Source organism: Oscarella lobularis, chromosome 1 (genome assembly GCF_947507565.1).
Source record: "Oscarella lobularis chromosome 1, ooOscLobu1.1, whole genome shotgun sequence".
NCBI lineage: Eukaryota > Metazoa > Porifera > Homoscleromorpha > Homosclerophorida > Oscarellidae > Oscarella > Oscarella lobularis.
The window spans coordinates 1,290,536-1,311,680 of NC_089175.1; the positions used below are offsets into that span (position 1 = coordinate 1,290,536).

A 21,145-nucleotide genomic window follows, 5' to 3' on the forward strand; every position below is an offset into this window, starting at 1 on the left:
CAAAGAAGCGCCTGGTGGGAGGAGGGTGGGAGGAGGTGGGAAGAGGTCTCTCAAACGTGATCGGCCAAAATCTCAAAGTGTGTGTCTGTCGGTAACACTTAAACCAATCAGTGCCTTTATGACATCACATTCATTGCGATGTCATACTCTCTCGTATTTTGATTGCTAGCGAAAAGGTGACGTCACAGTAGATAGATTGTAACCCCGGATTGTGTACAAAGTTTTCTGGAACGAGTACGTATGTAGGCATATTACATAGGCTACTATTAAACATAACTGGCACATAACAATCGAGCTTTATTAGTAACGCTCATTGAGGGAACACAGTAAAGGAGCACGTTGGGTTTGTCGTGCTGCGAGCTTTGCTCGCAGCACGCAAACCCAACTGCGAGCTGATAACGTGCCACTTCAACTTGATCCATGCACCCGAGGGGGGCCATGCAGGAAGGGTAGCTCTGTGTCACCTTTACTCGACAGGTGAATCGCTCTTTTGATATATATACATGTAAATAGAACACCTGAAATCTGTGGAGTACGGTAAAGGCATAGCCACCAGGTGCCCTATTCCCATTTTTACAGAAAGTGGTTAGGCAATGTGATGCCCATAATGCACATGCTGTAGGCACTAATAGAGATCGGACACCGTGCTAAGGGTGTTCGGGGATCACATGATGGCTAACAACGGGCCATCATTATCTAGTTGAGCGAACTACACGCTGATAAGAGATAACACTTGCAAATACACTGTACCTATGTACGGGACAGATAGTCACAAGGGAGTGACTAACGTTTCGGTCACGAGTCACGAATGGCGTCGTTCGTGATCTTTGCCTTTGCTGTTCTCAGCGCTGCAGCTGCAGCAAGCACCAATTTCCTCATCGGAGTCGGCCGCTACGACATAACGGGCCCAGCAGCGGAAGTGAACATGGTAAACGCCGATAAAAAACGCGGCGTGAACGAATCGCGCGATCTCTCTTCTCAGATGGGCTACGCCATGGTCGGCCAGTACGCGGCGGGCATTCACTTTCGCCAATTCAGTCGCGCCTTCATCGTCGCCGATTCGGCGGACAAAAAGCGCACGGTCTTCGTGAACGCCGACATATGCATGGGCGCTCAAATCATCAAGCTCGAAGTGATCAAACGACTCAAGACGATGTTCAACGGCGTGTACACGGAGGAGAACGTGTGCATCAGCGCGACCCACACGCATTCGGGCTCCGGCGGCTACATGCAATATCTTCTCTTCGACATCACGTCGCTCGGTTTCATAAGCGAGACGCTCGTCGCAATCGTCGACGGTGCGAAAAATTTTCATTAATTAAATTTCAATAGTTAAATTTTTAATTAAATTAAAAATATTAGGATATGTGGAGATTATGCGAAAATTTTCAATAATTAAATGTTACATTTTTTAGGAATTGTGGAGAGTATTCGGCTTGCTCATGAGAATGTTCGACCCGGAAACATTTACTTCAACAATGGGACGTTGTTGGATAGCAATATTAATCGGAGTCCCTCCGCCTATCTCGCGAATCCTGATAAAGGCTTGTAAGTGTTGACTAGAGAGACAGCTGCTGAAACTGACATTCTGTCTAAGGTATGAATACAACGTCGACAAGCAGATGGTCGTCTTGAAAATGGTCGATGCCAATGGGCGTGGAATTGGAATGATAAAGTCCCCAAAACGAGAGCTGATTTAATTAATTTAATTCGGACCTTTATTATTATTATTAGTTGGTTTGCCGTTCACGGGACGTGCATGAATAACACGAACAGTCTGCTCAGCGGCGACAATAAGGGTCACGCCTCTCTTCTCATGGAACAGCACATGAATGGAAACGACACCTTGCCGGGTCGCGTAAGCGAAGACCGAAAACGATTTCTTTTGTCAATCGGAATGTTTTTCCAGGGCGATTTTGTTGCCGCCTTTGCTCAGAGCAACGAAGGCGACGTGTCGCCGAACACGCTCGGCGCTTTCTGTGGTCAATCGGACAAGCGCTGCGACTTCAATCACAGCACGTGCGGCGGCAGGGTAAGCAAAAAGAGAACAGCGATGACGTTTTTTTTATCCGATTTTTTATATTTCTCAGAATGAGCAATGCATAGGACGCGGTCCCGGAAAGGATATGTTCGACAGCACGCAAATTATAGGAACCAATCAGTTTATGAAAGGCTTGGTCCGTCAAATAAAAAATTTATAGCTTAATGTATGAATTTTTTCGTAGGAACTGTACGAGAGTGCCAAGGTTCTTCTCGAGGGCCCCGTCGATTTTCGCCAATCGTACGTCAACATGACGAACTTGGAGCTGACAGTGAACGGAAAGAAGGTACAAAGTGTCTTCGACGACGAAAGTGGCCATGTGCACTTTCTCTTTCACAGGTTCGCACGTGTCCCGCTGCAATGGGCTACAGTTTCGCCGCGGGAACGACCGACGGGCCGGGCGCCTTCGATTTTATCCAAGGTCAGACTTTCGCACGAGAAACGTTCATCTGTTCAATCGAGTGGCTTTACACAGGCGACAGCAATAAGTCTAATCCCTTTTGGAACGCCGTACGCAATCTCATTCACACGCCCAGTCAATTGCAGGTCGATTGCCAGGCTCCAAAGCCGGTTCTTCTCGACACCGGCGAAGTAAGGAAGAACGACGAAGCGACGTCGCGTGAAGTGAGAGCGCCGTTTTTCTTTTCTTTTAGACGAAGACTCCCTACGCTTGGTCGCCGGACGTCGTCGACACGCAGCTTCTTCGCTGGGGACAGTTCGTCATAGCCGGATTGCCGGGAGAATTCACGTGCGTTTGATTTTTTGGAATTTTTGTTTGAGAGTCTTTGTCTTCCTTAGTACGATGTCGGGTCGTCGGATGAGAAAAGCGATTAACGCCACGCTGCAGAGTGTTGGAATGCCGAACGGGACCCAAGTCGTCATTGCCGGGCTCTCGAATACCTACTCCGACTATATCGTGACATACGAAGAGTATCAAGTGCGAAAAAAAGGAACGATCGAAAATGTCGATGATAATTCGAGGTTCTTTGACTCCAGGTTCAGCGTTACGAAGGCGCTTCGACTGTCTACGGACCGTACACGTTGGACGCTTATATTCAACTGTACACGGCCTTGGCTGAGGCTTTAGTGGGGGTAAAGCGTGAAAACGCTAGGAGATCTTCTCCGGGATAATTTCTTTTAGGGAAAACCGTCGCCGAAGGGGCCGCCGCCCGTGAATCTTCTCGATGAACTGATTCCGTATCCGCGACCCGTGCTATTCGATCGCGGCGGTGACGGAAAGAGCATTGGCGACGTTCACCAAGACGTTGAGACGTCATATAAAGTGCCGGCTGTCGTCATCGTCTCCTTTTGGGCTGGAAACCCGCGAAATAATTTGATGGTTCTATAGAGACGGAGACGTTGATTGTTTGAGTTTACGTTTGTCTTGCAGACAAATAGCACGTATCTCACCGTCGAAATGGACGTCAAAGGCCAATGGAAAGTCGTCTGCACCGACGCGTCGTGGGACACGAGGTACGCAAATAGTGTCGTTATCGGCGAAGTCTATTGTATATTCGCCCTTTTCAAGATTTCACTGGAAGCATACCAGCGAGATCTTGGGCGAAAGTCTGGCGACGATTGAGTGGCATGCCGGCGCCGGCACTCCACCCGGAACGTATCGCATTCGTCATTTCGGGTACGAGAAGCCCCTGTTTGAAGATGCGAAACCCTACTCGGGTACGTCGAGCAACTTCCAGATAGCTGCGTGAGTGAGAAGACATTGACAATGTCGATGGAAGCTACACTGTAGTATTGTTTGTTTGAGAAAAAGTACTAGTAGTAGTCATATTTGCGGCGGTGGAAAAAAAAGCTTAGTGTAACATTCTTTGACCTCGTCTAGTTGAGCGCTTGAAATTCAAAGGCGACAGTTCGAGCTAACGACGTTAGGTCAGCATCGAAACATTCAATTGAAAATCTCAATTTGATTGTTTCCTTGTCCGGGCGTTCGTCGCAGTGGTGTGTCTGCGTTCGTTGCCTCACATTCGTGATGTACTCGTGGGGAAAGGCGTCGTCGGGCCAACTCGGTCTCGGCAGCACGGAAGAGAACGCGATCAGCACGCCGCATCGCGTCAAACTGCCTGACGGAAGCGCGATCGTCTCGATCGCGAGCGGCGACGAGCACACAGCACTCGCAACCGAAGACGGATCGGTCTACACGTGCGGCAGCGCCGATTACGGTCAAACGGGACACGATACGGCAACGACGAAATTCAGTAAGAGCTAGCCAGACGAAGAGGACCCCCGCAAACAGACGAGTCTCCATAGAATTGATGGTCGGATTGGAAACGATGTCGTTCAAGTCGGTCGCCTGCGGTTCGCATCACACGGTCGCTTTGACGGTGAACGGGCTCGTCTACGCGTGGGGAGACGGCTCCGACGGGCAATTGGGGCGCGATTTGAAAGATGGGCAGCGTCATTGGAAAACACCGCGGTATATTTAGAGAAGAAACGAACGGCTGTTTCTATGGGAGGGAGAGATGTCTCTAGACTTGTCAAGGGCTTCACTGGATCCGTCGTTCTCGTCACCTGTGGAAACAAGCACAATCTCGCATTGACGTCTGGTATTAATTAATTAATTAACTAATTAACTTGATTTGATTTTTGACGTCACTTTTTTCCCTAGTTGGTTTTGTTTACAGTTGGGGCTCCAATGGTTACTCTCAACTGGGACGTGGATTGGGACCGAGTGCTTGTGAACCTCAATGCATTTCCATGCTCTCGGGCTTGCCGATCGCTCAGGTTGCCGCCGGTGGATTTCACAGCGTCGCCTTGACGATATCGGGCAACGTGTTCAGCTGGGGAAAAAACGAGTAAGAGAGCACATGGCAAATATGTCGTCATTTGAAATTTCTTCTCGCGCGCGTAGTTTTGGTCAATTAGGCTTGGGAGACACCTTAGGTGAGACCGACGACTTTTCCTCGGAGGGGAGACGAGAAAGACGCCCTTTTGTCATTTTTTAGGTCGCTGCACGCCCACGTGGATAAAGATGATGAAGGATCACGACGTCTGCTACGTCTGCTGCGGCGGCGATCACACAGCCCTTCTAACTAAGGCATCATCATCATCAGAAAAGAAAAAGTTCTGAAAAAAATATTTTATTTCATTTTAGAACGACGGAAGACTGTTTACGTTCGGGTCAAACGGAAACGGTCAACTGGGTCACGATTTCGGTCATTCTCACGTCGTACCAAAACAGGTGTACAAATCTATAAGGGAGATAGTACCTAAATTAATTTCATATATTTAGGTTATGGAACTTATGGGCAATTCTGTCGTTCAAGTGGCGTGCGGACGACAGCACACGATCGCGTTGATCGACTCAAACTGTCGCATATACGCGTTCGGCTTGGGCGGAAGCGGACAGCTCGGCTTCGGGACGGGAATCAAATCGACGAAAGTTCCCGCCGTCGTTTCGAGTCTCGACGCCGTCCTAACGTCCTCGTATCCGCATAAAATTTTCGCCGGCGGCGACCAGTCCTTCGCTTTGCTATCGTCGAATCCGTTTGGAGGGGTGTGTGTGACTATTCCAATGCGTTTTGTGAAGACTCACTTTTTTTATTATTAATTATTTAAAGATGGATTCTTTGCCGAGTCCCGTTTGGACTCCCGATTTCGTTTCTCAAATTCTTCTCGATTCCCTGATTGACGACGCGAAGAAGACGAATCGCTACGACGAAATTCTTCAGTAGGTGGACAAGCGATGAGTTTCGTTGTTTTTATTTAATTGATATTTTGCAGACGCGTGACTGCGGCGTTCGGATCGTGGTCTCTTCTAAATGGCTCGTTTTTAAACAATAAAATTTCTCGTTCTTCTGACGACTGGTGGATGTCTCTGGACATGAAATCGGTCAGGCAAATTCTTCGTCGACTTGCTACCATACAACAATTAGCTTTTCAAGAGAAGGTGAAATATGAAACGAATGAGAAAGAAACGATCAATAGGTTTCTCGTAGTTCTGTATGGCCGTTCAGCAAGGAATTACGACTTGGACGACGGAACGCAACGCGGTGCCGGCCAACGTGCCCGAAGAATTTTTTCGGGCGTTTATCATATTGCCAGAATGCCATTTCTTTCACAATCCGAAAAAACACATCGATTTAATAGACGCTTACATTCAAGCTTTTTTGTCCCTATCAAGCGACCAGAGGAAGATTATAGGTAGGAAACGCAGAAAGTTAGACATTATGCGCGATGCTTTCTCTTCTATTTGCAATGAAGGTCAAGGACAAATACAAATCGGCGCCGATTTTTTCGGCACGGTCGTCAACGTAAGAAAAGCGAGAGATGATGTTTTACCCAGACATTAAATTTTCTCAGATATTCATGGGATCCATTTCGCATCTCTTGGCTCCGCTTAAAGGTCGTCTGACTCACAAATCACTTTCGGTAGAAACGACGAGCCGTGGCCACTTGATTCTTTTTTTTTTGATTGGGCGCATTTACAGGAGTTACCAGGGCGATTCTTCTTGTGGAATTGCCTTCAATTGTTGAGATGTCTCAACGAGGTCAGTGCATCACAAAAAAGTATACAGACAGAATAAACGCACTCTACGCAGACAAACGAAGCGGGCGGCGAAATCATTTCGTACGAGTCGTTCTACCTCGAACAGCTCAACAATTCAAAGGAATTCGATTTGACCGAGGACTACGTTCGACTAATTAGGGTAGGTCATTAATTGAGCGAACTTTTTGTTCTAATTTAATTGATAAAATGTATAGAACATTCCGGCGTTGTTTGCTTTTCCGTTTCTTTTCGACTCTCGCATGAAGTCGAAGTTGTTGGACTTGGACGCTCGATTTCAAATGCAGGTATAAAAGGGACTCTTCGAAATGTGCAGACATGAATTTAAGTTCTTTTATAGCAAGCTGTCAGCATTGCCCATCAACGCAATTTATCCGTTCTGATTCATCAACGTTTTGCTAACGCCGACGAAAATTTCATGACCGAACCGTATCTAATGTTTCGAATTCGTCGCGATTGTTTGCTTCGCGACACCCTTGACGAAGTGGTCAAGTACTCGGCGCAACAGGATCAGTCCAATGAGCCAGTTTTCAAAAAACCGCTCAACGTCGAGATCCCATATATATGCGCCCACTGTTCTCTCAGTAGACCTTGTCTCATTATAGGTTCAGTTTGACGGCGAGGAAGGCATGGATGCCGGCGGAGTAAAGAAGGTATCTTTCAAATGGGTGTCGTAAAATGGGGAGTAGAGAGATTCCGCATTAGGAATTTTTTCTTTTTCTCATTCGCGATCTATTTAATCCCGACTTCGGAATGTTCACCGTTCTTCCGGAATCGAACCTAACGTGGTTCTTTGAACACGTACGCTCGTCGATGCGTTCGAATCATTTAGCTTCAATGTTATGATGATGATGATGATTGTTAGTCGTACGAAGAACGCATGTTCGAGATGGTCGGAATCGTCTGCGGCCTAGCGATTTACAATAACGTCATACTTAATACGAACTTTCCCCTAGTCGTCTACAAAAAGCTTCTCAGTCGGTCAGCATAGTATTTGATTATTATTTTGACGTCTTTTCACCTGATCTGATTGACAAAGGCAATTGACATTGCAAGACTTGAAAGAATTGCAGCCATCTCTAGCGGAGTAGGGGGATGTGTTAATTGTAGTTATTCTGAATCAGAAAGGGCCCGGGGTTTTGTAGAAATTTACAAGCGCTGCTTGATTACGACGGCGACGATTTTGTGGACATGTTTTGCTTGACTTTTCAGGTGCGCGGGCGTCAATCAACTGACGCTCCCTTATGAACGTCCTTTCTTTTTTTGTATGTAGATTACTCGTTCGTCTTTCGGCGAGCTTCTCACGTTTGATTTGATTCCGGACGGAAGCCGAAAGAGCGTTACGAAAGAGAATAGGTACGTCGTTGAATTTGGGGTTTTCGATTTGTTGCACGGGCTTGCATGTATACGTAGAGATGAATACGTTGCCTACTACGTCGATTTTATGCTAAACAAAGTAATAGAGAACCAATTCAAGGCTTTTAGTCGAGGATTTTGGCGCGTCTGCAGTGAACTTTGCCGCGTGAGACGACACTGAATGGCTTTATATAGAAAGTAAGGTTTTTTTCCTTTAGGCTGTCTTTCATCCGAAAGAGTTAATGTCGATCGCTTCGGGCTACTCCACATTTGATTTATTAGAAATGGAGAAGGTGACGGAATACAAGAATGGTTATCATCCACAGCATAGGACTATCGTCTGGTTTTGGAGTACTCTGCGTGGATTAGGTGATACATTAAAGAAGGCATTTTTGGGTCAGATAATATGAATAGTAGAGATAAATAAATCGTTTTGGAAATCTGATGTAGTGTTCTTGACTGGAAGTGACCGGATACCTATTACAGGGATAAAGAGCATGACGGTACACTATAAATGTATAATGGTTGAATGCCGGATACAGTGTTGTTGATCTTTCTAGTTCTATATTCAACGTACGGACTGCGGTCCGAAGTGCGATAGACTGCCCGTCGCCCACACGTGTTTCAATATTTTGGACTTGCCCCACTACGGATCTCAGGCAGTTCTTCGAGATAAGCTAATTCTTGCTATCACGCACACGTCGGGGTTTGGCTTAGTTTAGTTTCTTTGCAATATCACGTGGGAGTTATGTTATTATTTCGTACTCTAAAAATACGAATTCAAAAATGCATGCAGTGGTGCGCACGTTAGGCGTGTTCTCGCCCACAGATTACAGACGGGCCTTGCGGGGCAAAGGGCTTCGAATGCTCTGCATATTTACGTAGGCACTCTCTCCAACCGCTGGATCCGTTCGCCACCGTCGCTTCGCTCAAACGACATGGCTCATCCGACGCTACCGCTGCGACGGGTACGCGAAACAAAAACGGATAGGACAAAAATATCGCTCGAATAATCGCTTATCGATCTAGTCTCGAACGCTCGCCGCCCTCAAAACCGTCCAAAGCGACGAAATGACGAAGCTCCAGTCAAAGAATCAAGCCGAAGTCGATCTCTTGGACGATATACGGTGATCCATCCCATCGACGTCATCGCGCTATATAAAAAAACGGCGGCGTCCGCTTCCTGTCGCAGGAACTTCACGAAGCAGCGTTCGAGCATCGAAAAAGATTACGCCCAGGTCTCGTTCTCACGCGACGGGTGTCGAAAGCTCCCCTTTTTTCTTCTAACGTTTCCGTTCTCCTCCTCCCCCTTTTTTTTTCTCAACCCCACAGAGCATGCTCCGACTCGTCGGGCAGTTCATGCAGAAGCGAGACGCGAATGGGTATCGCGAGGATGTCGATAGCAACCGGTTCGTTTCCCGACGACTGCGACTTTTTTTTTCTTTTGAAATAATTGTTTGAATTTTTTTTAGCTCGGCGTTTGCCGTTTGGCGAACGCTGCTCGAGGAGTCGGAAAAGGTGTATCGGGCTCGTTTGGTCATCGCCGAACAGCTGATGAGTCAGGTGAGCGAGATGGCGAAGTCGCAGAAGCAGACGAAAGTGCAACTCTTTAAGAAGGCAAGTGACGCAATTCAATACGATGATTATTATTAGGTGCACTGTGCGAGCTTCCTTTTGTTTTCTCTATAGTGCCACGATTTGGGAAATCAGCTGCACGGCGAAATGCAGCAGTCGATCAAGGAGGTTACTAAGGTGCGGGATGGACTCTTGGGCTGCGACGTGTGTGGGGAAGCTTTTGGGGGTTCTCTTCATTAGGCCAAGAAAACGTACCGTGAATTGGAGTCTGTTTCGGCGGGAGCGCGGAAGTCGTACCACGACGCCGAGAACAGGTGTGACTGGGTGGTTCTCATCTCTCTCGCTCTCGCGGTGACGACGTCTCTCTCTCTCTGTAGAAAACGAAATAAATCCATGAAGTTGTTCCAGTCGAAGTCGCAGCTTGACAAAAAAGTCACTCAGGTATTCGTCTTTGATCTGTTTGTCCTGCTATTTTTTATTTCGAATGGGCAGGCTGAGAGTAAGTTGGGGCTCTGCGAGAAGCGTTCTACGATTGCCCGAAACGACTACCTTCTCACCCTTGCCGCGGTGAACGCTCATCAAGAGAGATATTACTCGTCCGACTTACCTCAACTAATGACGGTAAACTAAGTCAAAAAATAGAATAGAGACTTTGCGATCGTTGTAACCTGGCTGGCTTGGTAGTGAAGGTGCTATCCTGATAAAGAGCTGTCCCTATGCTAATGTACCTACTCAGCAGACTAGCACAAACCAGTTCAGTTGGTTGCATATTCAATGATTATCCCGCCTTAGAGTGCCGATGGAGATGTCTTCAAGTGGTTCAAAGACGCCTTTGCCACGTCCGCTCAGCTAGAACTCGATGCCGCTCAGAAGGCGTTAGGCGGCTATCAGCTCGTCTTGGATCAATCGGGAATGGTAGAGTTCATTTTTTCCATCAGATAAATGATAGTCATATTCATGATGCCTCAGGTCAGTCGCGAGTTCGAGTTGAAGTGTTTCTTGGGTCAAAATCCCCAGTTCATGAATTGGAAACGCTACGTTATGGATCCTCACAAAGACGACCCGGTTTGTTTTATACCGAGGGTCTTTACTTTGGTCAGTGACTTTCCTTAGATCCGAGACATCACCAAGGACTATGACGCCGAAGTCGTTCTGAACAAAGAAGCACGGAAATTGGCGAGTCGGGTTATAAGAGAAGGCAGAACGATCAAGGAAAAGCAAAAGGCCGTGCGAGGATTGGTATCCGTTTCGACGGTTTATTCAAAGGCGAGTTTGAGAGTAGAATTATTTTACGTAAAAACCGAGAATAAGACCTGTCTACAGACGCCCGAATTTGGAACGCCCGATGCCCAATTGGAAGTCGAACAACAAGTGGACGAACTTAACAATGCCTTAAGAAAGTCCGAAGTACGACAACCTTATCATTTTACTATGCAATCTTATCATTGCTCTTAGATACAAAAACTCAAAGCCGAAGGAAGGCTTGAGGCCCTCAGAGCAGCTGGAAGTAAAATTACAATTTATACCTAGACTAATATTGATTCCTTTTCTCCCCCCAAGTTGACGTCGATCAGTGGATAAAGTCGGCAGACGTCTCGGCTTCGCGTGAAAATCTCTTAGATGTTGGTACGAGAAGAATTGATAATCCCCCTCGCGTTCTCGTATCCCTCTCACGCGCCCTCTCCCCTATTCAGAGCGTATTAGTCTGTCGGGCAGCATTCTCTCTCTGGACAACAGCGAAGCGGGCATTCTCAGCGACGGCACCGGCGCCAACGATCTCGATTTCAGCTCGGGCGACGAGTTCGACGACGACGCGACGGCAGCGGCGGCGTACAAGGACGACGACGCGATGAGCGCTCGAAGCGACTATCCGACGTCGTGCGTCGTTCTGTACGACTACGCCGTAAGGGATCATATCTCCCAATATTATTCATTTGATGTTGACGTTATTAATTAACGGCTTAGGCGACGAAAGACGACGAACTCACCATACACGAAGGTGAAACTGTGACGGTGTTCGAGGCAGACGGTAGCGGATGGTGCAAGGTACGCTTCGTTGATTTTTTCTTTTTTTTTCTTTTTCTTTGATGGTTTCGCTTCTTGAAGGGTCGAAATGCGAGCGGTCAGGAGGGCTTCTTTCCCGAGTCGTACGTGAGCGCTCAGGATAGTCGTCGACCCAGCGAAGCGTCGCCGCCTCTATCAGCCGACATCAATATCACGATAACGGGCAGCGAGAAACACGACGAAACGCTCACAGAAGACGATTTCAGTAAGAACGAGACTCGTTTTTTTTATCAAGCGTAACGAATCTTTTCTTTTCCCTACACTAGACGATAATATGTACAAAGCCATCTATAGTTACGACGCGACGTGCGCCGAGGAGCTCTCCTTTCCCGCCGGCGCAATCATCAAACTACTCCAAAAAGACACGGGCGTCGACGACGGCTGGTGGGAAGGATCGTACGAAAATGCCGTCGGCGTATTTCCGGCGATACTCGTCGAACGACTTCACAAGGGCGCGTCGATCAGCGACGATTCGGCGTCGCCGACGGCGATCATGCCGCCGCCGTCTCACGCGCCGCCGCTGTCGTCTCCCGTCGATTCGTCGCGACGTTTTGTGCATCAGAAGAGCGCGCCGCCCGATATAGCCGTCACTCCGCCGGAGAGGGGTTTCCAAATGCGTTCTTTGCGCTACGGTACATTGCAGCCGTCGCGTAGTTTGGAGACGGCGAAGACGTCGACGACGGCGGCGGCGGCGGCGACAACTGACGATCAACCGCGACGTCGAGCGAGTTCCTATTCGAATCGCTCTCCGGAACTGAGTAGTCGGCCGCTCAGCGACACGAGTAGGGCTCGGAGTTCGACGGACGTGAAGTCGCGAGGCGGCGCTCGAAGGAGGGAGCAGTCGGTTCGGAAGCCGTCGCAACCGCTTGATGCTATACCGGATTTTGATCAATTTACCGGCGAGTATGAATCGTATGTTTAGGTACGCTGTTTTTTGAATTTAGCGCGCTGGCTCGTCTCACTGACGTACAACGTAGAGTTAGAGTATTTCGTTTCCATTTTGCGTATTTATAGTAAGTTGGGTTGCACTGCAGGTTTAGCTAATTCCATCAGACGTACAGTACTGAAAAACATTTTTTGGGCTGCGATTCCTAGCGCGCTTTATCTTTGGGTCGCTACGGACTCTTTCGCCGTTTCTAGCTTGTTTTAGCATCGTTTGGCGATCGCACAATGGACCGATACGTCAAAGTAAAAAAGATCGGCGAAGGGTCGTTCGGAAAAGCTCTTCTAGTACGAAGCAAAACGGACAACAAGCAATACGTCATCAAAGAAGTCAACATGACAAAGGCAAGCTTCGATCGATCCTAAGAAAGCTTTTCTGTCATCTCACGACTCCGTAGATGAGTCGAAAAGAGAAGGAAGAAGCGAAGAAAGAGGTGAGCCAATTCATTTTTCGTTTCTTCGCCCCGCCCACGTCTCCCATGTCGCTTTTCAGGTCAAAGTTCTCTCCCAAATGCACCACCCGAACATCGTCTCTTATCTCGAGTCGTTCCAAGGTAAGCTGAAGCGGAAAATTCGCACGCGAAATAAAAAAAAACCGAGACGTCGCAGAAACGGGAAACATGTTCATCGTGATGGACTATTGTGACGGAGGTGAACACTACTAATAGAATTAGTTAACGAAAGGAAGTCATTGATTGTGCTCACTCTCTCTCAGGGGACTTGTACGCGAAAATCAGCTCACAGCGAATTCCCTTTCCGGAGGGCCAGGTAAATATAGAGGTGCACTCAATTTCCTAAAGGGGCCCCCAGTTAAGATTTATGGTAGTTGGTCAAGTTGACTCTTTCTAATTTTCACTCTCTAGATACTTGATTGGTTTGTTCAACTTTGTCTTGCCGTCAAACACGTGCACGATCGGAAAATTCTCCACCGCGACATCAAGAGTCAAGTGCGAGATTCACTTTGTAGACCAATTGGTCGTGGACGTTTAATTCTTTAGAATATATTTTTGACGCGCGGCGGCATCGTCAAACTGGGCGATTTCGGAATAGCGCGCGTGTTGAATAGCACTGCCGAATTGGCTCGAACGTGCATAGGAACTCCCTACTATTTATCTCCGGAGATATGCGAGAATCGGCCGTACAACAACAAAAGGTAAATAACTACCTTGTGCATTATGGAGAATCGATTGGATATATGTCTTTAGTGATATTTGGGCCATGGGATGTGTGCTATATGAATTGGCAACTCTGAAACATCCGGTAAAGGAAATGTGCAAAATTGTTTGTAATGTCGTTTCACTTTGGCTTCTCAGTTCGAAGCGGGAAACATGAGAAATCTTGTCTTGAAGATTATCAGGTTGAGAAAAAGAGTACCTTCCTAATTAGAGTTTCTTTGATTCCTCGTCTTTAGGGGTTCTTATCCTCCTGTGCCGACAACGTACAGCTATGATTTGCGCAGTCTAGTAGTAAAGTGCTTCAAGCGTTCGCCAAGGCATGGAAATAAATAATTGATTTTCACATGAGATCCTTTCTCTCTTCGCGCAGAGACAGACCGTCCGTGAATGCTATACTAAAGATGACCTTTGTTCAAAAGCGCATTGAAAATTTTCTTTCTCAATCAGTAAGAATAATTTTATATTTGCGTGTGTAACTTGGATCGATTCTGTTTTTTTCTCCAGGTCATTTCCGACGAATTCAGTCACACGGTTCTTCACCGACAGCGTGCTGCGCCTCCGTCTGTAGCAGCTCCGCCGCCGCCACAGCCAAGATCATCTGCTCCTAGAAAAGTCGAAGCTCGTCCAGTCGCTCCAAAGAAGAGCGATCCGGCTTCTATATATGGGGTTCCAATGAGACCGGTTCCTAGGAAACCGGCTGTTGGACCGTAAGTGCTGCCAAGAGAATCAGATTATTATTATTATTATTATAACAAAGATTTTTTTAGAAAAGCCTATGCCGGAGATGGGGCTCGGGCTGCTGCAGCGAGACTGAAGCAGAAACAGGATCAGGTGAAAAAATTACAGGTAAAAGACCTGATTGCTATTTTCTATTGAGTAAGGAGCTTCTGTTCTTTTTTTTCATAGCTGGCTGCTATTGAAAAGAAGCGAAAGGAAATCGAAGAAAGGAATCAGAAGCGCAAGGACGAATTGAGACGACAAGTGTGTCTATAAAACGTGCTGTCCTGATATCTTGTGTCACCTTTGCGCTTTTTCAGAAAGAAAAGTACGACGAGGAGGTGAAATTGCAGCAGCAGCAAATGATCGAAAGGCAGAAACTCGCTCGCATGCAGAAGGCGAAGAACGAAGCCGCTCACCAATGGCAAAAAACTCTCGCAGCACCCGAGGCAAGAAAATGAAAAGAGCATTCAAATCGAACCCCGCGACTTAATTGTCTTTAGCCTCGTCCTCTTCCGCCTCCGCCACCGTCGGCTCCGGCTCCCGCTCCGGCTCCTCCTATCGCCTTAATCTATGCCTTACCCATCAACAAGGTAGCACACAAAAGATGATGAGGATTCTTTTGTATGAAAACGTCTTTTCCCCAGCCGGTCGAAAAATTGTCTTCTGACAAAGAAGAAAAGTCGTCGCCGTTGCCGCCTCGTTCAGCGATGGACGATAGAGTCCCGAATCGTCCTCAGAATCCCATTTTTGAACAGTGAGCATTTCCAACGCATCCTTCCACGGGCACTTTCAAACATTTTCCTATATAAGGCCACCAAAGCTCGAGCGAGCGAAAATGGTCAACGAGTTTTTGGACCGAAGACGAGCGGCTGCAGCGAACAAAGCGAGAGCCGAAATTCAACTCGGAAAACAAGCCGTATGTTTTAGTTCGTGATATTTGCATGGCTTTTATAGTGCGCCGCTCTTTGCAGGAAGATGTAGCCAAGTTGCAAAACATTGGCTTTGAAAGAAAGGCGAATATTAAGCCGAATGCCGCTCCGTCGGCTCAGGCGAAGAACGAAGCCGAGCGAGAATATCTGGCGCGTCTCGCCGCAATTCGACGCGGCAACTTTCACGAACGAAAAGCGATTGCTATGAAAGTGAAAGATCGTGAAGGTCGTCGTGCACCCCGAGAAGAGGTATAGATGCAATAATAATCTCTCTAAGTCAACTATATCGACTTGCGTGTTTAGTTACCGGGTAGTCCCTTCCAGTCTAGAGATCATCCGGATTTTGATCCCGCAGCAAGAGCGAGAAAGATAGCGGCGTTGAAAGTATGAGAGCGCGTTTTTGCACGAAAATGGTCTTGGATCTTTGTTTTTCAGGCTCAAGCTGACATGCAAGCTGATCTAATGAGGGTGTATCTGGCGGAGAAGAAAAAGATTGCAGAAGAGGAAAGACAGCAGAAGAAGGAACCAGGTGAGAATGGCATTGGAGACGTGATCTAGTGTATGAAACATTGCGTTCTCAAGTCGTTCCTCTCGAATCGGCGCTAAAAGAAGTTGGCGTGACTCGAGTATTGGATAAGCCGTCGGTAAGTTAGAGACTTTTTTTGTGTTTCTTGACTTTCTAGTATTGGAATTGCAGAAAGTCGACGAGTCGGAGTCGGAAGGCGCGCTAGAAGGTAAGCTGTCCATAGGTATCTGTTTACATTTGCTTGCATTGTTTTTTTTTTGCGAAGTTCGTAAGAAGTGGGGTGTGCAGCCCTCGAGCGGAGAAGCGCCTTTGGCTCAACGAACCCTCGAAGTGACGGCATCGGCTATGGAAGGTAACAAAAACAGTGAACGTTTGCGTACGAGTACTGTTTTTCTAGCTACGAGTGCCGATGATCGCGTCGTCGAGGTGTCGATTCAGAGAAAGAAGTGGGCCGAACCGGCGACACCGGACATCGCCAAAATGCACAAAATCGATTTGCACAAAACTCACACTATAGGTCCGTCGTCGGGCGGCGGCGGCGGCGGCGGCGACGTAGAACCCGATTCTGCGCCGAAGATCCCAGTGACGATAGCGGAGACAGAGACCGAAGTCAAAACCGAACCACAGCCGGCAAAGGGTCCCGTTACTGTTGAGCAAGTTCTCCAGGCAGTCGATGCTCCTACGAAGCCGGGAGAACAGGAGGAAAATGCAGCAGCGTCACCTGGCGACGATGCTGCTACGGACGGTGGAAAGGGGCCAAGCGACGCTGTCGTCGAGGACGACGTGACCGTGGAAGACATCGAGGACGAGGGAAATAAGAAGGAGAGCGAAACGGTAGATGACAATCAGGCAGTGCTTGCGGAACCTAATGATGAAGGGAAGCAGAGCGAGAGATCCAATGCAAAGTAATAGATACTGTACAGAGAGAAATATTCAAACGATGTTATTGGGTATAGGACGTTTGACCTCAACAAGTCGATGTCGGAAGGTTTGAAAACGGGCGCGTTTGATTCGCACACAAAGGTACATACGCGTACGGTGTTGTATGGGGAGGGGAAAAAAGCGACTTACGATAGTTTCTTCGGACGTGCTCCCTGCCGGATCTCAGAAAGCCGTACGAAGCGGAATTGCCGGACGACGACTTGCTGACCGACGGAGCGCCCATCGCGGAGCCAAACGACGACGCCGACGTTGTCGATTCAAACGCCGGTGAGGCCGTTGACGGCGAGACGCCATCGGAAGAGGCGGAAATCGTCAAGGAGGAGGAGGAGAAGGAGGAAGAGGAAGAGGAAGAAGAAAATGAAGCGTGCGAGATTCGTGTGCACATGTAATATAGAGAGCACTTGGGCAATTTTTTTTTACGTAGGATGTCGTCGGACGAAGAAGATATGCAAGAAATGCTGGCTACGATGGCAAACGTTCTCCAGGAGAGATATAGTAGCGAGCGAGACGACGAAGACGAGGAGGGAAAAGACAGTTGCGAAGATACGCAGTTCGGCGACGACGACAGCGATCGCGAAGAGCCGGAATTGGCGTTGAACGAGTCGTGGCATTCGGGTGAGCTCGACTTAGTCTCATCGTTTTTCTTTCGCTTGAATTTTTATTAGATGGTGACGAAAGCGATAAGGAAAGTGACGCGAAGTCGGATTCTGAAGACCCTAGCAGCGTTTTTCATCGATTGGAGCTCACACGTCAGGAACTGGAGCAGCAACTGGGCTTGGACAAGTTTATGAGAGTTTATCGATTTCTTCAGGTTTTTAAATTTTATTTCAGTTGGAAATAGGTTTTTGTATTTTCTCGACAGACGATACAAGAGGACGGTGACGATCAGATGAACGTCGGCACGGAAACGGTCGATGAAGTGGGCAAGATCTTGGGCGAGGACAATGCAACAGTCTATCCTAAAATTTTGAAGCTTGTTACCGCTGACGCCGCTTATTTTGAAGCCAACAATGCTTCCTTGGGTTAGCATTCACAGTTACGAATTAATTAACTAATATTGATTTTTGCAGAGGAAGCCAATGAGCAGGATTAAACGCTATTTTTTTTACTAGTTTTGTGATGTAGTCGGTATGTTTACAAGTGCTTGTGTGAGTTCTCAGTCCTATTCATGAGGGTGTTTGTTTACCGCGCTTTTTATCCCCGAGCGTGCGCTATCAACTCGTGACCCTAATTACCACGTGCTTTCGCCCAGACGGGCTCGAAGTTGTCAAAAATGTTCGCCAAGACGCCTCGCTCCGCAGAGAAAGGTTTCCAGACGCGGCGCCCGCATTTCTCTCCTTCCTAATCGACATTACGCGCAGAATCGGAAACTCCGGGCCCCAGTCAACACAACGTCTCGCCTCAAGACGCCCAAGACGCCTCGCCGACGTCGCCGACGCGCGAAAACACGTTCGACCTTTCAGCAGAAGAAGAAAACGGTATTCGGAACTCCTTTTCTCTCGTCTCGATACACTAACGCACGCTTTTCCCCCCCAACGACGACCTCGTATACGAGTCCTGCCGGTAAGCCGCTTCTCCGACGTCGATTCGCGCCAATATGTGTTCGCCAGCGGGAAATTTGTCGTCGACATCGTCGTCGTCGTCTCCCAGTCGATCGCGCGACATCGTCGAAAGACTTGAAAGAGTTTTTCAGGTAAGGCGCTCGTCAGCCGCCGCCGATTTTTCGTCGCTTATCTGGCGCGCGATCCAGAAGTTGACAGCGGCGAAGAGGACGACAAAGGATTCGGAAACAACTGAAACTGTGATCAGAAACGTTATATATACTTTGCCCCTGTTATGTATTAATTTTTTAGGCGGGGTCAGCTGATTGCGAGTACATAGGTTAGCGTCTCTCTCTGATGCAAGCACAATTTTTTTTGCTTTCACTGCTTACGTAGAAAAGTGCCTGGAAGACGTGATGACGTTGAAGGATTCTTTTGAGGAGGAGCGTCGAGAACGCTGTGGTGGGTCTCCAAGCAAGACACGCCCACTTCGCTATTGAATTAATAATTTTTTAGAGATTTGTTTGGCTATAATGCATGCTGATACGGATAAGTTGAAGGCCATTGCTGATCCCTTTGATGTCGTCTTGGGCAATTTGCAAAATCTCGTCGACGAGAACAGTTCGCTGAAAGTCGAGAATCAAGCGCTCTTGGACGCGAGCTCGTCTACGAAACGAGAACTGACGTCAGCGCTCTGCGGGATCTTCTCCGCTTTATTAGATCAATAATTGTTTTGTGGGGTTTCTTCTAGTGAGACGTTATCCCTTTTGACCGTTGAAAGGGAGAAAAGGGAGGACGCCAGAAGCGAAGTTCGCCAATTGGAATCAGACATGGAGGAACTGGAGGGTCGATTAGCGAGGTGTGACCCCCCCCCCCCAAAAAAAACATTTTCGTACGCAAATAAAAAATTCGTCTTTTTCCTTCCTAGCGATCGATCACAGCACCGAGCGTCCGTCGCTGGATCGACGCTTGCATGCGAAAAGCTTAAAGAGAAATTGGATAAACAACAGAGCCAGTTTCAACTCGAACACGAGAAGATAATGAATGAGGCGAACGGATTGAAGATGAAAACCGTTGAATTGTTAGTAAATGTCGTCACTTGCACTGACTCATCGTTTTTTTATGCATAGGGAACAGAGCGTTTCCCTTGTGACTTCGGTGAAGAACGAGCTTGCTTCTCAGGTTGTCGAAGCGGAAAATCGATTTGATCTAGTGTGCAAAGAACTGAGCAGGTTGCCAAAATTTTAGATTCAATAATTCAAACGAATTGTCACTCGCCTGTACGTGATGCATTAGGTTGCTGGCTTCTGGGCTCACAGTTTGTGAGAGCGACGCAGAAGAACCAGCAAGGTGGAATAATAATAATTAAAATTATAAATTCATTGTAGTCTTTTTTATTTATATGAAGTGACGACGAGAAGATAAATCTTATCAGAAAACAAATTAGAGAATTCCGAGAGAATGCAAAAGTAGAAATTTTAAAGTGAAGTTTTTTGTCCTGTGCTACCCCTCTCAAACGCGTAACTAACAGTGGATCCCTTAGGTGGAAATCTTTGTATGAGGAATTGAAAGAGACGCACGAAGGCGGGCTGGTGGTGAAGAAAGCCGCATCTTCAGGCGCCGCATCGTTGGAAGCTCAACATGCCGATATGATGGGACACCGCAATCCCAAGCAAAAGATTCACTACGTTCAGCGCCTCCGAGAGGAGAACAAAGCGCTAAAGGCTGTAAGGTCTTTCGGGAAGTTGTGAATGCAGGTTTTTTCTCTCCTGTCTACTAGGAAGTTCAACGGCTTCAGACGGAATTAGAAAAACGAAAGCGCCAAGTTTGGAAATTGCGATCGTTTTCGCGCGACGAGCCTTCTTCTCCTTCCAAAGGTATATAGACGTTGCTGTGAGAGATACATTGGTGGAGGTCTGGATTTCTCGTAGGAAAAAAATAGTTCAGAACTCGATCTTGATGATTGAGACAGAGACTGCAAATTTATTTATGAATTCTTTATCTATTTGCTAGTCGAAATTGTGTTTGCAAGACTTGAGAAGAATAAGGAAACTGCAGAATAAACAAATTAGCCAGCACATCAATAGCTACATAGAAAGATTTCAACATGGCCAAATTATTTAATTAGAACGTCATTCAGTGGATTCCCTATATAGGTTCAGACGTAATAATACTTTAGAAATTGTTTCTTTTGGAACGATTCAGCAACTCAGAGCTTCATTTTTTGTTTGACCATAGATATTAGAGAGATATCTATGGTTTGACGTTGTCGGGTCACGTGGACAGATGCGCCATTGCGCAGCTCATTTCGCAATTTCGCAGTCCGCACGTTGCACGTCGCCACGTTTTTCCACGCTCCCTCGTTCGAACGATGTCTGGCTCGTAGGTCTTGCGATCCTGCTCTCCTCGAACCTGAATCGATCTCTCCCTTTCTCATTCGCAGTTCCGCATCCGAAAAGTCGTCGAAAAAGGGCGAGAAAGTGAAGAATAGCGTGAATAGCGTCCACGTGTCCACTCAAGAGCGTAAGAATCAAGAAATTCGCTTGCCGCGGCGTTTGCGTGTGAATAGTGACATTTCAGACATTCTGATAACAATCATCTCGACAGTTTTGGTTGCTTCTTACTATCAAATTTGATAACTACGAGGAGGTGATGCAAGAGATAGTCAATAGAGGTTTTGGGAAGTTTCCAGAAAGAGATCAACCTTCTTTCGTTCTGGATCAAGAGAAGGGCCGATTTAGAGAGGCGTTGACTAATAAGACGCTTTATGGTATTTACATTTACACTCTAGTCACTGGTCCAAAAGGCTGCG

The 21,145-nt window shown here is 47.3% G+C and overlaps 5 protein-coding genes across 5 annotated transcripts; all 5 read left to right on the forward strand.

Annotated features, from left to right (window-relative positions):
* The first annotated feature begins 774 nt into the window (after window positions 1-774).
* On the forward strand, window positions 775-3,966 carry LOC136191216 (uncharacterized). Its single transcript, XM_065979528.1, has 16 exons — window positions 775-928; window positions 983-1,298; window positions 1,416-1,548; window positions 1,598-1,675; window positions 1,735-1,858; window positions 1,910-2,032; window positions 2,091-2,177; window positions 2,226-2,327; window positions 2,381-2,462; window positions 2,517-2,632; window positions 2,695-2,789; window positions 2,840-2,978; window positions 3,038-3,133; window positions 3,183-3,380; window positions 3,432-3,514; window positions 3,570-3,966. The coding sequence occupies exons 1-16, from the start codon at window positions 809-811 to the stop codon at window positions 3,748-3,750; spliced, it is 2,073 nt and encodes a 690-aa protein (XP_065835600.1). The 5' UTR covers window positions 775-808; the 3' UTR covers window positions 3,751-3,966.
* Window positions 3,967-3,992: 26 nt separating this feature from the next.
* Window positions 3,993-8,727, forward strand: LOC136191179 (probable E3 ubiquitin-protein ligase HERC4). Its single transcript, XM_065979486.1, has 27 exons — window positions 3,993-4,254; window positions 4,307-4,472; window positions 4,529-4,602; window positions 4,665-4,851; window positions 4,908-4,939; window positions 5,002-5,093; window positions 5,151-5,237; window positions 5,289-5,552; window positions 5,617-5,726; window positions 5,780-5,945; window positions 5,995-6,199; window positions 6,260-6,309; window positions 6,359-6,427; window positions 6,487-6,546; window positions 6,598-6,705; window positions 6,761-6,850; window positions 6,904-7,110; window positions 7,169-7,216; window positions 7,269-7,364; window positions 7,429-7,544; window positions 7,603-7,650; window positions 7,709-7,775; window positions 7,837-7,919; window positions 7,977-8,085; window positions 8,138-8,315; window positions 8,370-8,422; window positions 8,480-8,727. The coding sequence occupies exons 1-27, from the start codon at window positions 4,029-4,031 to the stop codon at window positions 8,639-8,641; spliced, it is 3,153 nt and encodes a 1,050-aa protein (XP_065835558.1). The 5' UTR covers window positions 3,993-4,028; the 3' UTR covers window positions 8,642-8,727.
* A 13-nt stretch (window positions 8,728-8,740) lies between these two features.
* LOC136191187 (F-BAR and double SH3 domains protein 2-like) lies at window positions 8,741-12,631 on the forward strand. Its single transcript, XM_065979497.1, has 19 exons — window positions 8,741-8,887; window positions 8,949-9,046; window positions 9,112-9,157; window positions 9,252-9,328; window positions 9,392-9,536; window positions 9,609-9,671; window positions 9,735-9,808; window positions 9,872-9,935; window positions 9,987-10,115; window positions 10,287-10,409; window positions 10,464-10,559; window positions 10,608-10,760; window positions 10,818-10,901; window positions 10,950-11,001; window positions 11,055-11,120; window positions 11,189-11,397; window positions 11,460-11,540; window positions 11,601-11,763; window positions 11,825-12,631. Exons 1-19 carry the CDS (start codon window positions 8,858-8,860, stop codon window positions 12,478-12,480), a joined length of 2,409 nt encoding a protein of 802 aa, XP_065835569.1. The 5' UTR covers window positions 8,741-8,857; the 3' UTR covers window positions 12,481-12,631.
* A 24-nt stretch (window positions 12,632-12,655) lies between these two features.
* Window positions 12,656-17,982, forward strand: LOC136191172 (serine/threonine-protein kinase Nek1-like). Its single transcript, XM_065979478.1, has 31 exons — window positions 12,656-12,845; window positions 12,899-12,934; window positions 12,994-13,054; window positions 13,110-13,151; window positions 13,216-13,268; window positions 13,364-13,447; window positions 13,499-13,653; window positions 13,706-13,760; window positions 13,814-13,857; window positions 13,912-13,992; window positions 14,046-14,121; window positions 14,180-14,382; window positions 14,443-14,521; window positions 14,582-14,656; window positions 14,713-14,841; window positions 14,896-14,985; window positions 15,040-15,149; window positions 15,206-15,311; window positions 15,367-15,573; window positions 15,628-15,708; window positions 15,760-15,853; window positions 15,907-15,968; window positions 16,022-16,058; window positions 16,116-16,202; window positions 16,248-16,755; window positions 16,807-16,873; window positions 16,927-17,156; window positions 17,217-17,407; window positions 17,458-17,603; window positions 17,655-17,814; window positions 17,863-17,982. Exons 1-31 carry the CDS (start codon window positions 12,729-12,731, stop codon window positions 17,883-17,885), a joined length of 3,489 nt encoding a protein of 1,162 aa, XP_065835550.1. The 5' UTR covers window positions 12,656-12,728; the 3' UTR covers window positions 17,886-17,982.
* Window positions 17,983-18,004: 22 nt separating this feature from the next.
* On the forward strand, window positions 18,005-20,477 carry LOC136191263 (hyaluronan-mediated motility receptor-like). Its single transcript, XM_065979594.1, has 15 exons — window positions 18,005-18,099; window positions 18,154-18,355; window positions 18,403-18,485; window positions 18,543-18,593; window positions 18,646-18,673; window positions 18,730-18,795; window positions 18,850-19,018; window positions 19,085-19,192; window positions 19,262-19,414; window positions 19,464-19,565; window positions 19,630-19,683; window positions 19,742-19,816; window positions 19,877-20,060; window positions 20,114-20,210; window positions 20,265-20,477. The coding sequence occupies exons 6-15, from the start codon at window positions 18,750-18,752 to the stop codon at window positions 20,273-20,275; spliced, it is 999 nt and encodes a 332-aa protein (XP_065835666.1). The 5' UTR covers window positions 18,005-18,099; window positions 18,154-18,355; window positions 18,403-18,485; window positions 18,543-18,593; window positions 18,646-18,673; window positions 18,730-18,749; the 3' UTR covers window positions 20,276-20,477.
* The last annotated feature ends 668 nt before the right edge of the window (window positions 20,478-21,145 follow it).